The sequence below is a fragment of the Alnus glutinosa genome, chromosome 9 (assembly GCF_958979055.1).
Source record: "Alnus glutinosa chromosome 9, dhAlnGlut1.1, whole genome shotgun sequence".
In the NCBI taxonomy this organism is placed as follows: Eukaryota; Viridiplantae; Streptophyta; class Magnoliopsida; order Fagales; family Betulaceae; genus Alnus; species Alnus glutinosa.
In genome coordinates, this window is record NC_084894.1 from 22,999,674 (window position 1) to 23,018,730 (window position 19,057).

Here is a 19,057-nt window from a genome sequence, read left to right on the forward strand (position 1 = left end):
ATAATTTTTAGAGCTAATAGTTTCCATAAGGAACACAAAACTTGGGTTCTTTTCCTTCACCAGGTGGTGGAGGACTCGAACTGTCCAAGGGTTCCTAAGCCCTCGGCAGTTCCAACTTAGGAAACTCATTGTGGCGGGTGGGGCTGTGAGCTAGCTTCTGCCAAAACCACACTATTGCTCTTTGATTTCTTCTTCTCTGAACCTTGAGCTCCAGATCAAGAGATAGAGAATCTAAATTCTTCCTCTTACCTCCCTGCAAGGTGGAGGACTCCACAGAGGGCTCCCTAGCCTTTCTCTGCCATGTACGAGATGCCACCTTCAAAACCTTCTTCTCCGCAACGTCAATTTGCATGGAGGGCGAATCAGCAGGTTGGTAGTTTTGATGAAATGGGCATATTTCTGTCCCAGCAGCCATATTCTCCTCTAAGTCATTGTTGGGCTTGATGTGGGACAAAAGAGGCCCCTCTATATGAGGCCCTGAAGGACTTGGGCTTGTAACGTGAGTACCTTTATGACTCTGGCAATTGAAATCACCAAAAGATCCCTGTGTAATTGGGATATTCACCTCATCTACTGCCACCTGACGCTGTTCCTTCTGCTTAGTGGTTTCCAGCATATCTCCTAGAACTTCCCTTTCCGAATCTTCTGCATTAAATGACTCATTTCCCGCCTTGCTCACAGCTCCTTCCTTGCGCCCCACGACTGTCCCATCAGCATTGTTCTCCATACCTGAATTTTCAAAACGAGCTGGCCTTGTCTTTTTCCTTTGGACTTGCACTTGGGGTGGCAACTTGGTTTTCAGGATGTAAACTCTCTCCACCCCCCACGTACGGTTCTACCGCCACTCCACCTAAATTCTCTTTTCCTGACTTCTCAACTTTTTGGGTCCCCGTCGGAGAGCTGCTCCTCCTATACCTGGAATCTTCTGCTCGCAACCACGACCCCCAATGTTTAGTCGGTGTAGCTCCATTCAACCGAAAACCAGATTCATTTTTACATCTATTCAAACCATGGACAATTCTACCACAAGTGTAGCAGAATTGAGGAAGTTTTTCATACTTAAAAGAAAGCCAAATGGATATCCCATTTATATGAAGGGCTCAACCTCTATCCAAAGGTTTTGTAAGATCAATGTGAACCCTTATGCGTAAAAATCTGCCCCACTCCATCACCCGTAACATCCACTTCTTCCACCTTTCCAATGGACTCACCAATTCGGTATCCTATATCGTTATTCATACATAAAAGAGGCATGTCATGCACTGGCACCCAAAAAAGGGCGTGAGAAAACTCCATTTGCGTAGGAGGGATATGCTCCTCCAATTCCTTCAAGACCAGAACGCTTCGATCAAAGAGCCATGGTTGCCCTTCCTTTAGCCTGCGTTTGTCTGACTCATTTCCAAACTCCAGAAGCCATAAATTATCATGAAGTTCCTTAAAATGCACCAACTCTAACGTCTTCCATATTCTGGACATCATGGACTGGAACGCTTCTTTATGGACACGTCTCTCCGACATTAGTTTTCCAACAAGACACCGCCCATTCTTCAAACGGAGATCCGCAGTGATAATAAGTCCTTGCCTTTCTTCCTCCGTTAACGATATAGAATCGCCAAGAGACCCGATCAGTTCTTCCATCAAGCTTCCTGCACCTAAAATACCACCACTGGGCAAAGACTATAACACACCCGTAAAATGAAAGCAACTCAAAACTCCCAACTGTATAAAACATACAGTAGGAGACAACAAACTCTCAATCTCTATGGTTCCATAGAGGGAGCCCTAGAGAGAGGAAACTTATTGTGGTCGTCTAACGGGATGGAAAAGTTACCAAAAGCTCATTACTTCCGATTATCTATTCTTAACTCTATATCATTTAAATATTATTATTTATTTATTTATTTTTATATTTCTTTACCGAAACTCAAAAGCAAATAGAAAAGCAAAACAAACTTTTCCTCAAGCACCCGTTCGGCTAGGAGGCATGAAAGTTGAAACCCAAACAACAAAGTCGAAATCGGCCTCAACCCAGTCGAAAGTCCAGATTAAACTCACAGCTTTGCCAAAACAAGATTTTGATTTCAACTAGAATTTGCCATTAAAATCAAATCCAAATATTCATAGCTTCAAATTCACTATCTCAACCACAATCCAAGACCTTCAAATTAACTTGCGTCATAGTAATACCTACATTTTCCTATGGAAATTCAAAATCACTTGCGGGTAGAAACTGATCAAGTCGATCGACCATGAAAGGAAAGTTATCCATCCCATAACCTCGTACGTGATATCCAGCGGAATTGAATTCCATGAAGCCATTTCCCCCCCTCTCTCTCTCTAAGGGAGTAACATTCCTTGGGTTCCCGTTCGAAGGCCAACAACAATTCAGCCAACAACCCAAATCAGCCAAAGGCATTCGGCCAACAACCCAAAAACACCGAATGTTCTAACTCTATCAAAATACTCTGTAAATCACAACTCCTCAACCGGTTAGCAAACAACCAAAATGAATAACCCAAATATTTCAAGGATTAATCAACCCAAAAACCCAACCGATCAGTAGCTAAAAATCCCATTCTCCGACAAATTCTCGATGGATTTGGAAGTTCTGTTGTCCTTAACCTCCTTGCGACGCATGAGCATGGGGGTATTGTGGGAAACAGAGACACAGGTAGCGATGGGGAGGGCGGTGTAGGGGACGCCGCAAACAACATCGTAGCGGGTGGAGGCAGGGAGGGAGGGAGGAGATTAAGGTTTAAGAGATTTGGGAGAGGAGTGAGGGGTAGGAGACAATGAGGCGGAGGTTGATGTAGATGGGAGAGGAGATGCTGGACTTGAGCTTGAAGCTACCGAACTTCACGGTCGAGATCTTGTGGAGCTGGAGGATCAAGGACTCCATCGACGACGAGGTTGTCCATCGACGACACATAGAGAGACATGGAGACACAAAGAAGAAGAAAGCTGAAAGAAAAAGATGAGAAAAAAGAAAAGAAAGAGAAAGCTGCAAGGAAACAAAAAAAAAATAATTGGTAGATTGGAGAACTGTGTAACGCCAATTCACCAATCTACCATAACTCTAGTTTAGAGTTTGAATGCATGAGGCCGATGGAGTTTCTTTTTAGCATTTTTTTTGCGTTACATTGTTCACCAATCTACCATAACTCTAGTTTAGAGTTTGAATACATAAGACGATGGAGTTTTTTTTGGCACTTTTGTTATTTGTTCTAGCCAAAAATGGGTTTTACATAACCCATTGTGAATGCTCTAAGAGCAAGATAAATGCTTATAAAGCACACAAAAAACTCATAACTTTTCAATGTGGGATAAAGAGTAATTGAAAAAATATAGGAAAAGTTGAAATAATTTAAATTGGAAGGAAACTTAAATTTTTATGAAATAATTTTCAACACGATTTGCGAGTCCGACACGAACCCAACATGAAGTTAAAGGGTTAAGGTTAAGCTTAAAAGGGTCCGGGTCATAAAAAAGTTGACCCATTAGACCCGTTTAATAAACAGATCGTTAACTAGTCGACTCGATTGACCCGTATATTTAAACCTTTTTTTTTCCAATATTAAAATGTAAACAAAAACAATCATGTTATCTCTCTCTTTCTCTCATTGTCTGAAGAGTAAAGACTAAACTAACAAAATCTCAAAAGACAAAGCAAGTCTTTTTCTTTTACTGAGTTAGAACTTGAACCAACAACGCTTCATACTTTTAACTATGGAGTAATATGATTATTCAAACAATATGATTTTTTTTTAGTTTATACTTGTATTTTTATAGACTTTATTATATAATGGGTTAAACGTGTCATGTCAACCCATTATTTAAGTGGGTTGTGTTAAAGTTGAAGGGTTTAACATTTTTAGTTAAACGAGTTGTATCATAGTCGACCCTTAACGGGTTGGCGGGTCAAACAAGTTGACCCGAACCTGACACGTGAAACCGTTTTGCCAGCCCTAATACTATTCAAATACTACATATACAAAATTCCCAACAAGAAGCACAAAAAGAAAAAGAAAATGAAAATGATAAATTTTTACTTCAAACTGTTCCTTCAATTTAACCTATTAAATTGATATTTATCATTAAAGCATGTGATTCTGTAGTGCCCAATATTTTAAGACATAAAATATAACGTCTTAAAATAGAATTTGAAGACCTAGTAATAGTTATAAAATAATATGAATATTTATTCTATAAATATTCATAAGTTTTTAATAGATTTTTATGAGATTAAAATATTTATGTGATGAAAATTCGTATACAACATGATTGATTAATGGGTCTCTGATTTTTATCAAAAATCATCATTACCCATTGATGATTTTTAGTACAAATGAACCAAGTCCGTCTCTTAAATATTATGAAAACTAAAACAAAAATCTTAAATAGTAAGTTAGAAAATTAATCTTTGTTCAATTAGAATCTAAAGTATAATTGTATGGGTTATTAAAATGATTACGAATGCCCCTTTTTACACGAACCCAGCAGCTTAAACACGAAATTTACTCGGCCAAGCTTTCACGTAGGTAACACAGCAGCTTAAAGAATAGAAACTTAGATAGAGAGAATTAAGTTAAAACTCAATCGTCAATTAATTAGAGATATGAGATATTTATCAAGTTGCCACGTGCATGTATACTTTCGAAACAACTCACCCTCCTAGCGCATCAAGCCATCAACTTTCTGCCCAAGAAGGAGTCTCAGCTGTTGGATCAAACTCACCCAAAGAGATCCAAGACGTTCAAGTGTTCTATAAAAGGAGAAGCTCCCCATTCGTTCCTACGCACAACTTCTTCTTCTTCTCTTGCTTTCTCAAATTTTTCTCTTTAGCTTTCTTCTTTTCTTCTTCTGTACGATGGCAGAAACTATTGGCAATTTCATCCTTGTAGTTTCTGCATCCGTAAATAAAAAAGAAAAGAAAAGAAGAACAGAAAACCGTCTCTCTCGTTCTCTCTTTTGCTCTTTTTGTCCTTCTGGCATAAAACAGAGGAGAAAACCCACTCTCATACCTCTCGAGTGATAACAAAAACAGAACAATTTGTTGTGTGTGCTCTCGGTGAGTAAATTGTAAAACACAAAAACCAAGTTTCAGAAAAATTACCTGTCTCTTTGCCATACACGAATAGCCCCCTCTTGCTCACGGACTGTAGCTCCAGAAAAAAGAAAACTATAAAATCCTCTTCAAAGCTCTCTTCTTCTCCCTCTCACGGTAAGTCTATTCCTCAACTCTTTGTTTTTCTCTACGTGTATATGTGTGTGACCGGCTGTCCAAGAAAAGAAAAGGGAAAATAGAAGAGGAAAAGGAAAACAAAGTATAAAGAAGGAAAGAGATAAGACAAAAAGATAAGATAAGATAAGGACAAAAAGAAGTACCTAAAAAAGAAAAGATAAAGGAAAAGTTAAATCTGAACTTAGTCCCTTTTAATATCTCAAAATGCTATTTTGAGATATTTGGTGAGTTTCTAATTAAAGGCTTTGATTTATTTTACGTAATTTCTAAGTCATTATCTTTGTTTTAATATTTTGTAATTTGACAGTTTTTATTATTTTAAGTATCTAACATTTTAAGTTGTGTTTTAATAGGGTATTTCAAGTGAAGTATTTAGATAATAAATCACGTCGTTGTGATGCCCGAGTAAAAAGTAAACATTATACAAAAGTGTCGTTATGCTGCCCAAAATTCTAAAAAGTATTTTTAGAGATTATTTATATTAAGGAGGTTATTAAATTTATTTGATATAAAAATAAGTCATATGTACCTTAAATCTATTTTGGTATCTTATTGTTTTAGTTAGAATAACTGAAACAATACCTGCTTTGATATTATAAAATTTCAGTTATTTTGGGTTGCAAAATTCTGTTGTAAAAATAGTGGGTTTTAACTATTATACCTATTTTTATAAAAATGGTATTATGAGATCTATTTGTAGAAATAGATATTGAAAGGCCTTAATAAGTACTATAGTAAAGTCCGCATAAAAGATACTAAAAAATGTAATTGAATTAATTTTATATGCCGAGATAATGTTTAAGCAAAAATAGAGATTATAATAAGGTTTAGAGGTTAGAAATGAGAATAAAGTTAAAAGGTATTTTTGGTGACTTATGCTAATTCACTATTATTTGTATTAAATATATATTGTAGTGAATGAATTGTCTATGAACACTTTCTGAAGGAAGAAAGAATTATGAGTATTTCTTATTCACTGAGGATGATACGTGGTTGCTTTCTTTAGCGTAGTGATTTATGTTTTATTTAATTGTATACGAATTGTTTGACATTTGACATGAGTTGTGTGTAACATGTTTTGTTTGGAGTATTGCGTATGTTATGGTTTTGTATATTGTATTGTTATGCATATTTAATTGTTGTGAATTATGAACCTGTTAATAAGAAAGACTAGAGGTTTAGGTACCAAGGCGTTAGTGAATTAATTAGACCAATGGTTAAACTGAGATTTAAGTACCAAGGCGTAAAGAAATTGACTAGAATAACGGTTGAACCAAAAGTTTAAGTACCAATGCGTCAATACACCGATAAGACCGACGGATAAACTAAATGTTCAAAGGGTTAAGAACAAAACTGGCGGGCACAAGACCCACAGTGGAGCACAAGGCTCCTGTAAGTAACAATAGACTGGCGAGCACAAGGCCTCAAAGACCAATAAGCTTTATATTTAAAGGAGCACAATGCTCATAGATAAACAAAAACCAAGCACAAGGCTTTAGTAAGAATGAATGCAAGAAGAAAATATATGAGACTGTGCCTATGAACTGTCATTGCATTATGGGTATATGACTGTCATCATTTGATTGTATAGTATACTTTTAAATAGAGCAATATTTCTTATGTTATTGAGAGTTGTTGACTCACACGAATATAGTATGAGATTGTGGTGTTAACCACAATCACATTCAAGTTTATGTAGGCACGGACGAAGGATGGAACATTTAGAATTATTATGTTAATTTTATTTTAGACTTGTTATGTTGATATGTAATATTTAATAGATTGGATAAAACAATGATTTTATTATTAGTGCCGCATGTGACACATATGTTATTGTTTTGAATGTATTTATTATATTACAACACATGGTTCGTATTTTAATAAAATAAGGTAATTCAGTCAGCTCTATTGTGTCATGTTCCTTATTTGTTAAGAAAAAAATATATATTTCAATGTCAATTCTATTAAAAGTTCATATGATAATCAAATGTTCATATATGTCGGTTTAAATAGACCGAATGAAAGAAATTTTTTCCAAACCCAATTTTTTTTTTAAAAAAAAAAAATTAATCAAAATATTGAGGTCAATAGATGAAATTTTTCATGAGAATACATGTATCAATGCAGCTTTATGAGGTCACAGCCTTTTTCTACTTTTTATTATTATTATTTTCTTTTGATCCATGAGTTGGGTGAACACTGGGAAACAAATAGGCCTGCAATCTAGATGGGCTAGGCTTTCCTAGGTCAACGCAAGGTACCATGAGAAAGCCCATGTACTTGTTTTGGCTACTATTACTCTACCGGCCCATGATTTTTAGAGAACTTTTGGTTGCAGCAATCACCTTGAAATCCAACCAAGGAAAAATCACTTAAAATCATAGTGTCGTAGGGTCATCAGTATTTTTTTAAAAAAAGAAATTTGAAATTTGAAATTGAAATTTTGATTTTTTTTTTTTAATTTTTTTGTTAATGGGTAATTTTTGTTACGGAGTTGGTACATTTCAATTTTTGGATAGTTTGAGAAAGAAACATTATTTCAATTGATAGTTTGGTGGACATTGCAAATTGCTTGCTAATTTAAAGGGGGTATGTATACTTTTTTCAAATTCTTTCAACTCAATTTATTGAATAAACATTTATCTTTAGAACATATGATTAAACATAGGGGTTACATTTGGTGTTCGCGTGTCGGGTTTGGGCTGTATCGAGACATGGGTATAAGATTATGAGGAATGCTAGAGCTCTTTCTAATGCCATTCTGGGGTCTTTTTATGCTGATATGACACCCTATATTTTTCAATAAAAACAGGATAAAAATAAAAATCAAGCTATAGTTTTTCTTTATTAAAAACATGATGATATGTCAGCATAGAAGGACTCTAGTAGAACACTAGAAGGAGCTCTAGTATTTCTTTAAGATTATATAGGACAATCTTAACATAACTCATTTAATTAAATGGTCAAACTCCTCAACCCTAACCCTTTAATTTTGTGTCGGGTTGTCGAATTGTGTTAAAAATTGCCAACTCTAATTAAATATGCATGTAAAAGTCACATGCTCTAAAAATATATGTAATTTCATAAATTAAATGGGAGAAATTTCTTGAAGCCAACTTGAAGACACATATTTTATCTTTGTTTAGGTTTCCAAGATTTTCAATCCCTTTTTTATACCCCTCAAATTACTGTTCTATTGTCAATATGAATTGTATCAGTGTACATCCCTAAATTACTAAAAAAATATTAATATTCCCCTAAAGTCAACAAAAAGACAAAAGTAACTCTAAAAAGTTTCAATAAGACTAATATATCCTTACAAATTTGAAAAAAAAAAAAAACTAAAAAAAAAATTAATAAAAAAACATTTTTTTTTTTAAGATTGAAAAAAAAAATGAAAAATGAAAATCCAAGGGGTGGCCCAAACTGAAAATTATATAGAAAAAAAATCTAAAAAATAAAAATGAAAAACCTTGGTTTTTATTTTTATTTTTAATTTTTTTTAAAAATAATTTTTTGTTTTTATATAATTTTATGAATTGTATTTTTGTCATTGAAAGATATTGACATTGTTTGGTAGTTTAGGGAGAGACATTGACATAATTAATAGTTTGGGAGCACATTGATAATTAGGTAGTAATTTAATGAAGATATGTATATTTTTCTCAATATATATATATATATATATATATATATATGAAAAGGGATTGAAAATCTTGGAAACTTAAACAAAATGCAGACATGTATATGTCTTCAATTGGGCTTCAAGAAATTTCTCACATTTAATTTATGTAATTGACATATATTTTTAAAGCATTTGGCTCCCGCATGCATGTTTAATTAGTGCAACCTGATACTGACCTGACCCAATACAATATATATATATATCAACTGGCTTCCTATAAATATCCCGTAGCCCTTACCTGTAAGTGAAGGAACTGCTTGGGATTGGTTGAATTTAGGGGAGTACGACTGAAATCTTGGTTGAAAATTTATTGACCAAATGACAGGTTTTCATTACCGATGTCTGAGACCAACCTCTCCCAACTGCACGACATTTAACTCTCTGTTCAAGTAGCTAGCAGTTCGGATGCCAATTTATAATTGGCGACTCCACCTCACGGCTCTTCTCCGGCCACGTAGCACATAAGAAAGATGTGCATAAATTGGGGTCAAAGGGTAAGATAAAGAGATATCCTACGGTGGGGGGTTTTTGCCACAAGCTTTTTTTAATGTGTTTAAATTAATGTGGGATCCTACTATGGACCACTTACGAAAATACTTCAGATTTTCTCCTTAAATTGCAAAATAATTCCGAGCAAGTTTTTGCGTGTCCTGCACGGAAGGTTTACTTGGTATTATAACGTTTTCCTTCGATAAGTGAGGTTAATTGAAATGAAAGTAAACAATAAAATTAAGGTTTGAATTTGAAACTTCTGCTTTGATACTATGTTAAATTACTACTTGTTGACTGTGGAATATGTGCTTCCGGCTTTGGTGCAGCCAGAAATGTATCCTTGTCAGACCGGAAAGGGAAAAGGCAAGAACACAAATACAAAACCTAGTATTCTCATATGGCTAAATGTTGGGAAACAAGTAGTGAATTGTTCACAACTTAGAAGCAGAAAGGCTTAAAGAAAAGATGCTGATGCTGAGATGACAGGGTGCTGCCAACCCCATATGGTTGTGGTGAAAGAATTACAGAAAGTGATAGCCGTGATTATTCGGAACAAAACCTTTTTTCAAAAGGAATGCCATTTATTAGAAAATTACAATTTTCTATGTCAGTTTTATAATCAACATGAAGCAGCTTTTACACCTTTACACTCCTCCCTACCCAGTACATTCCCAACTAAAACGCTTAGGCCTTAGGCATTCCCGGGGAGCTTAATTGCTCAATTTTACAGAGGTGACCAGGAAGAAAACAGCAAAAAAGGGGTAATGCTGAGTTTTTAGCAGATTTCTCTATATATCTTCTCTGAGGTTTTCTCTACTTATACACATGACCTCCATATCCTTCCCTCTAAAGAAATAACAATGATGGAAACATCATCGTGGTATCGCCGCCGATCCCCTTGTGGTATTTCGAGTAATTCGTGGAAGTCCATACCTGCAATTCACCAAACCCAAATTGGCTAAGTTTAGATTTCAAAAGTTAGTGACAATGCTTTATCTTTCTAAACAATCTAATATTTTCTTGTTGAAATTTGAGATATACCAGCTTTCTTTGCAGCACGAAACAGCACTTCCTCAACCAGATGTTGAGCCGGGTCTCCTTCAGGTTGTAACATGATGAACATTTCAACTTCAGAAACAGCTTCTTCATTCGTGAAGTATTGATAGAGCCCATCAGAGGATAATATCAAAAACCTGTCTTTTGGGCCTACTCTATGGTGGTATAGAGATGGGAAACAGTTGATGTAAGGGGAACTCCCCACGTAGTCTATTCTGAACATCTCCAAAAGTGCATTGTTCCATTTAGGCTGCAGACAGCAAAGAAAAACTAGGTATAAGATATGGCAGAAACAATTTCTTATTAACACAAGAAATTTAGTCAGAGATTTCTCCAGTTGCAAAAGCAATTAAAAAAAATCAGCATTTTAGCAAAAAGTTTCACTGTCCATCTATCTATACAGATTTCTGCTAAGAACACACAATGCTTCCTATCAGACACATGTTTATAAACCTGATCGGAGTAGTGAACAGAAAAGAAATACATATTGTTTTATGTAAAACGTATGACAGAAACCAAGTGTTTCAGTAGGCCAAGCATCTAAAAATCTGCCTCCATTGGATTGGCAGCTAAAATATTTCACTAAATATAAAATCTTCAATCTATCATTGAAATATTTGCTTATTATAAGCAAGCAGATGGATTTGTTTCCAGTGTTTCTGTCAAGTAACAAAGAGAAGCACCTGTGTAGCTGATGCCACCAGCAGCACAACTCACCGCCTTTTTTCCTCCTTACATGAAATAATTTCCAAGATATCTAGGTGCATTATTACAATCAGGTGTGATCTCGTTGGCTGAATTAAGTACTCTACTAAGCTAATGAAAATGAAACCTACGAGTAGGAGGAGAAGGAGAAGTTATCAATGCTAATGGGAATGAACATCATTAGGATTATAATGTCCTTGTGCTATGTCATTTGTATATGATCATAATAATATGAGAAGAACGAGATTTTAATAAACGGCCTATGTCATAGAATTTGAATTGCAAACCATCTCATCTTTATCATGAAGTATGTTTCAACAAATTCTCAAGCTCTATAGGTTGCAAAAAACTAAAATAAAGAATTATCAATTATCAACTAGCAATCATGAAAAATAGCTGAAAGCTAGGAAGATAAGAATTTTAAGGTACCTGCTTGAGAAAACCAGCACCAAAAGCCCGAGTGACCTTCAAGGAACCCTTCACACGATCATTGATCACAGAACAAGCATCATCTGGATGTTCACTCTTTATTCTCTGAACCTCCTGTAATGCAAACCAACCTTGATCCATCAAACAAGAAGACAGACAGAAAAATCTATTCAAAACAGTCAATAACCAGCAAAAAATATCTCAATCTAAGAACAAAACCGGTACCTCTTCCACACTAGTGCTATGATCCACGCTAAGCTGAAAAGCGGTCAGACTCGGACACGTGCTGGGCCTATCACCGTCCAATGCTTCCAGATCATGCATAGTTTCTTCATTGATTCTCTCCAAGTCCAGCCGAATCTTCCCCAACCAATAATCGGGCTCGGCCTTCTGAGCCAGCACTGCTCGACTATCACCCACATTCATCACATATACATCCTCACCCTTCATTAGCATGACGAGCACACACGAACCCATCAACGCCAGCTCCGGATTCTCCACAACCATCCTGTCCGCAATATCCAAATAGGACTCCTCTGTTTTCCTCAGAGCCTGCGAAAGCGCTTTCAACACGTCCGAGTGGTTGATTGCTCTGGATCCCTCCGACCCAGATTTATTGCTACTATTCAGTAACTGTTCCTTTAACCTCCGGTCGAGCTCCACTCGCTCACGGTCCCATTCACACCGCCACCTCCACCTCCTCTGGCTCTCCGACCCTCTGTTCTTGTACCTGTTCTTCGAGGAACTCTTACCCTTAGTTCGCTTCCCATCATCGTCCCCGCTTGCACAGGGAAAATTCTCGTGCACCTCAACTGCGCACCGAGTACAAGCATCTCCGGCCGACCGATTCCTTGCCGAATTGCCATCGGAATCTTCCATTTCCGAATTGGAATTGACGTCGGAATGGGAAGCAGGGGAAGAAGAGGCAGGTTGGGCAGTGATTGTGTTCGTAGGGGATTCAAACCCGTCGTCCCACAACAGACCCTTTAGCTCCTTGTGCACGGACGAGTACAAATTGGAGAGTAAGAAATCAGGAGCATCGGGGCCGTTGAACCCATCGTAAATCCCGACGAATACCCAGCTGTGCTCCTCCGAAACGACGACGTGCACTCGGTCCTCCCCTGCTTTTCCCTGAGCCCACTGAAGGTTCTGGCTTTCCAAGGAGTCCTCATCGTCTTCCAAGCTACCATCGCTGCTGAAATTTACGCTGCTCACCGTCAAGTTCTCGTTGTGGTGCCTCTCTGTCCCAACAATCCAATCGGATTCTTTCACCAGGCCGGATTTAATCGGAGCCACGATCGAGTTTTGCTGCCCCCGAGACATAGCCTTCGATATTGCTCTCTGGAGGACCTGAATCAGCTTCCCTTTTCTCGATCTGGGCCTGAACGCGAAAGCACCATGAGAGAAGCTCCTCTGGAACTGGTCAGAGAAACCCTTCTCCATTGGACCCGAGTACAGCCCGCGATCCAACGGGCCGGACATGAAGCCCCGCTCAATCGGGCCCGATAGAAATCCTCTCTCCAACGGACCCGAGCCCGGAATTCCGTACAGGCTACCGGAAATCGGACCCGAATTCATCAAATTTCTCGGAATCGGTTGCAGAGGAATCGAAGCGAAGGAGGTTGAGCTCTCGAACGCTGCAGCTCGGTCGATACCGCTGTAGGAGTAGACGTCTACGATGTCTGTGGACAAAGGTGTCCACGTGTTGGCGCTCACCGAAGCGCCGGAGATAGTTTTGAAGGTGGTGGCCTCTTCGGAGTGGACCTTGGAGGACGAGAGGCGACTCGGGTCGGGTCTCACGTAGCAGAAGGAGTGGCCCAGGTCCAAAGGGTCCGATGGTAAAACGGACATGTCCTGCCTCCGGCGACCCTCTCCGCCGCCTGTGAAGCACACTGTCAGCTTTCCGAAACCGTTACCCATCGCCCCAAATTCTTAAAAATTTTAAAAAAAAAAAAAAATGAAAAAATTCTGAGGCCTTTTGTTGTTTGAGGAACAAATCGCTATGGCTGGTATCTCATGGCCAATTGGTAATCAGAGAAAGAGCAAAGCGAGTAAAGGAAGCTCAGACGAAGTAGAAGAGGTTGGACACAGAGAGAGAAATAGAGAGAGGCGTTGACTTTTGTGTACTGGTTTTGAAATGAGATATGAGGAAAGAAAAACCCACTTTTTCTTTTATTTTTTATTTTTTTGTTTTTGTTTTTATTTGTATTTTAAATGTTTGTGCTTTTTTGGGTGGGGCGTTGACTATGGGGTAGGGTTTAAGTAAACTCATGGGTTTAGGTCTATATCATTGATCCAAATTACGCTCGTGGATGAGCGTAGGGTTCACGCTCCATTGAACGTGAACGAGATTTGCAGGACGTGGACTGGGCCGACAAGGAGAGCGGTAGATGTGAATCATTTGGGTTGCGCGAGATTCGCGCGCTTGGAGAGCGCGTGGGGTGGGGTTCCCGCTGGGGGATGAAAATTGAAGGGGGGTTCATAAATTCTGGTAGAGATCAAAAAAGTCAAAGAGCAAAGCCCAATAAATATGACCTGGAAACGCGTGCCATAATCGCCGTTGGATCGGGTGGAGGGATTGATGGAAGCAAGGGTTGACTGACACGTGGCTCATCATTATTCCCAGCTATCGTCCATTGTCAACTCGAGGTTTCCCGAGTACTCTTCTCTCTTTCTCCTTGCGAGCTGAGCTTGACTTTCATTTTCTTCTCCTACTTTTATATTTTTGTTGGGAACTTTAATTATTTAATAAATTTGGTACGGTGGGGTGGTTGCAAATTACTATGTATAGTTATGCTTCATTTACTTCAGTGTGAGAGTTTTAGGTAAACCTGACCACCATAGTCTATAGGCCCTCCCTCCTCTGCCTGACTTTATTATATTGAATTTTGCTGCATAAGATTGTCAAAGCCAATGACCTTACAGGTATAATTTGAGTTCTCGTATCGAGTTTCAATTGTATCCATGTTTAGGTATAAAATTATATAGCTTAATTCTAATTTGATTTATTTAATTAATATGTCAATTTTATCAATTTTAATTCTCTAATTTTGTAGTGAGTTTGTATCGAATTCGCAGGTCAAGTAAAAAATTATCTGTCAGTATGCCGTGTGTTTGGAAAATAATCAGCCCTAAAGACACATAGGCCAAAAGTAGTATTAGGGGCTGAGCCCATCGGGTCAGTCCGTCCAGATCAGACTTAAGTACAGGGTCTGTCGTTATCTCCAAAAAGACTCATATCCCAAGTATATCAAGATTGACTCATATTCCATCAAATATAGGATAAAATATCTAATAGTATGGCATCAAATGAAGAGATAGTGTCCTATTCAGGAGAGCGATTATCAAGGAAGACTACGAATCACAAGGCAACACGTCACCGTACCGAAAATTGTACCAATATCGTGTATAAAACTATATAAGTCAACTCTAACCTGATTCATTTAATTAAACGGGTCAAACTCCCAAACTCTAATCATGTTGGGTTCGTGTCGAGTTTAGAAGTCGTATAAAAAATTGTCAAGCTTACCTGCAAGCCATCTAAATTGAATCCGGATGCCCAATAAACGTGAGAAAATTCTTATAAAGCTTATATGTTTGAACATAAAGTAAGATTGTCATAATTCTTAAATCTGTCTAAACAAATAAGTTCTATGAAAACTTTTTCATATTCGCTGCACAAAGTATTAGATGAGATTCTCTATCCATCTAAACTCAGAATTTCTAAGCCACATTAGGTGAACCTTCTTACTTTCCCAAAGTCAGCTAGAAGAAGTCCTCATGCCCAAAATTCCTTTGTAGGCTAATCGTGAAGAATTCCTCGTTTCTAGATTTCCTAGATTGCTAATCCTGTTTGAATGGACAGGCCTTCTTTTCATTTATCTCTCTCCCAATGTCCCCAATGGAGGCAAAATCTTCTTGTGAGGTGTCCAGGTAGGAAGTGATGAAATGGATATTTCTTTGTTCTTGACAGAATTCGAATCTATATTTATCTCAGCCCTATCCAATATGTTTGTCCCATATGTGAAAACATAAAAGCTTATGTTTGTTAATGCGATTCGGGAATTATTTTTTTTTATTTTTTTCAACTTTTGTTTGAAATATATTTTAACGCGATATAAATGTAACCGATTAAAATTGATCTAAGAAAATTCATTCGACTCAATCTATTAAATTATTACTTATAGTTTCTAATCACGTGCTTTAAGAATAAATATTAATTTAATAAATCTGATAGAAAGAATTTTCTCCAATTTAATTTAATTAAAGGAAAACTTTGTCCAAAGCATGTTTTCCTTCTCTTATTCCATTTTTGCTAGAAAGTGAAAAAGAATAAATATATATATACTGAAAATTGGAATGGACACTTTCATCGTAAACGTGATAGGAATATATATATATGTGTTTGGGTAAAATTAACCAATGCTTTTATTTATGCATGGATACACCAGAGTTTATTCTCCAAAGTATATTCTCCTTTTGCCCTTATATGGGATGTTGCCACGTGGAAATTAAGAAACTGTGGCATATCATGAGACAAAGGTAAATGGTTTTTGGGTACATAATTGCTTCCAACACTAGCAAAATAAAGGGTGTGAATGGGAACTATCCCATATCGTGTATAAATATATTAATATTATCTAGGAGATATAAAGAACCTCGGTTGCAATTAATTAACCCATAGAAAAGCTGAATTTCCACTCTCATAATAATATCCCCATTTGAGAATTCAAACCCATCATCATTCAATGTTGTAAGTGGAGAAACCCTCCCAAGCCACCATCCCCACAATCCTTTTGCTTGACCCACCCACTCTTTTATATCCTTTGTCTTCTTTAACAGCTGCTCAACCATGCATGATTAATTAAATCATGTAAAATAATAACACTTGCACACTTAATGACCTAACTTTATGCTTAGTTCTAAATTTTGAAGGTATTAACAAGAATACGTGTTTAGAATACTACCGTTTTTACTATAATCCCTTTTATAAACCGCTATGACAGTTCATAATCGGTATTTGATTGACACATCAAACAGTAACTAATTAAATTGACAAGTCAGATTTTTAGCTTAATAGTTTCACCAATTATAAACTGCTAGGTTAGTTTGTGAGAAAATTTGTAGTAAAAGCTGTATAGTAATGCTATGGACAGTTTTTTTGTCCGCAATGCATCCGGATGGGCAGCATTTGGGGCAACAAAATGCATCCAAAAATTGTTAAGGTCTATGATGGTCCCACGTTTAGCCGGATGCATTGTGGACAAAAAAATTGTCCCTAAGATTATTTAAAAGTTGGAGTATCCTTAACAACACTGTTTAATAGGTCTACAATAGTAAGTGTAACTCGACAAACTTGGTCCAATTATGCAAGTTTGTCATGTGAATCCTTATTTAAAGTACTATTTGAAAAAACAATATTGTATAATATTCATGTTATTAAACATTGAATTACATATAAGGAGGCAGATTTCAAAATCTTGGACTAAATCTTTAATGAGGCAATAGATAGATAAAATATAGCATACTATAATCAAGCAAAGAGACTTCCATATACTATATTTTGAATGGTGCCTAACACATCCATTACTTTATCTTTTGAATTGTGGCCGGATGCATTGACTCTTATAAATTTGAAAAAATATTAGTGTTTGTCTTCTTTAACAGATGCTCAACCTTAGCTTAAAAACAAAACTTTACCTATTAATTAAATGCCATTAGTTGGATACTTAAAAAACTCTTCTTCTTCTTTTTTATTTTATTTTATTTTTCATAATTTTTTTTTTTTCACTTGTCTGACGTGATTGAAATTGAAGGGAGTGAAATTTTTTTCTTTTCTTTTCTTTTTTTTTTTTTTTTGTCTGAAAATTCTATTATTCTCAAGTGCTGGTTGTAAGTTTGAAGTTTCTTGGAAAGATCCTGGAAGTGTAACATAGTGCTTCATTCTTATCCTGGTTTTTAACTGTTTGTAGTTGCTAGGTGTTGTTCCACCACTAAATTGTCTCGACAACCCGTTATTTCTAACGGCCTCTTTTTTAGCCGGTAGACCAAGAATCTATTAGGCCGAACTATTTTTATAGCTTATTCTTAATCGTTTTTAGGTCTCATAACATATTTTAAGTGACTTTTATATGTTTTAAACGATTAACATGAGAAAAAAAAAGCACGTCATATTAATTGATGTAATAAATAAGTGTGAAAAACATCAATACCAAAAAAAATAATAATAATAAATAAACAATGAAGCCTCAACCCAACCTATCTTTGTTCATTTTTTTCCTCTCTACACGTACCAGTTTAATTTTATGCCTTTGCTACCTGCGCATAGGGAGGCATCTCTTCACTACGCTAAAGTCCGGCGTCGGTCAATAACCCACCGGAGAGGGTTGGTGCTCAACCCTACAAGTAATCATGTAGAAATTCAATAAAATAAAGATAATATGCAAATGAAATTATTATTTTGATTTATTTTGGCCACAACAAGAAGAAGATATCAAGTAATTAAACCAAAGAAATAAAGAAAGATGTTGAACAACGATTTGCCCATCTCCAACTTCATCTTTTCTAAGTACAAGTGCCTCTAGAAGAAAGATCGTGGCCTTATGCATTGACTCATCAAAATAAAGATTGCTTTGGATCCTCAAGGATTGACTTTTATTTAATTTCATTACAACTCTCCAAGACACGCTACGTTCCATCATAGTACTCTTCACCTTTTCCTCCATCCCTTGTGGTTGTGGGTGTTCATATTTTTCTTTTTCTTTTTCCTTTTTCTTTTTTTTTTTTTCTATTTTAAATAATGTTAAAAAATTATATTTTTATTACATAATTATCTCACAATAATAATCTGGTAGTCCCAAATTCAAAAATTGATTGAGACAGTCATGTTATCATTATGAGATAATTATGATAGCATCACTTCTCATTTTTCTCTTCATTTTAGTGGTTTTTGGCTTACCGCTTACCTATTACATATTTTGTTCAGTCATACGAAAAATCTCATTTTTATTTCACTATACTTATGTAGCAATGTCAATCTACCCCTAATTTTTTTATTATTATTATTATTATTATTATTTTAACGATGGCTAATCCAAAAGTAGATTGACACTACCACATCAAAATAGTGAAACAAAAGTATAGTTTTTAGAATTAACTTAACCCTATTTCAAGAAGTTTCTGAAGTCATATTTGTTAACGATTTTGTTATTGTTTTTTTTTTTTTATGTATTTTAAGTTAAATATATTAAGAAATAATTCAAAATTCATATATATATATATATATATATATATAACCCAAATTACATTATAATTTAAATATTTATTTATTTATACCATAATAGAAAGAATGAAAGATGCCCAAAATGCATATGACTATCAAGCTGAAGTTGAAGTCCCCATCTTTAAGATAGTGGATGAGTATGAGTAAAGTACATAAGTTGATGAGT

General features: G+C 36.2%; 1 protein-coding gene across 1 annotated transcript; it reads right to left on the reverse strand.

Annotated features, from left to right (window-relative positions):
* Positions 1-9,962: 9,962 nt before the first annotated feature.
* On the reverse strand, positions 9,963-13,726 carry LOC133877399 (probable protein phosphatase 2C 4). Its single transcript, XM_062315683.1, has 4 exons — positions 11,835-13,726; positions 11,610-11,723; positions 10,461-10,725; positions 9,963-10,352 (listed from the first exon to the last, which is right to left on the reverse strand). Exons 1-4 carry the CDS (start codon positions 13,527-13,529, stop codon positions 10,237-10,239), a joined length of 2,190 nt encoding a protein of 729 aa, XP_062171667.1. The 5' UTR covers positions 13,530-13,726; the 3' UTR covers positions 9,963-10,236.
* Between the last annotated feature and the right edge of the window lie 5,331 nt (positions 13,727-19,057).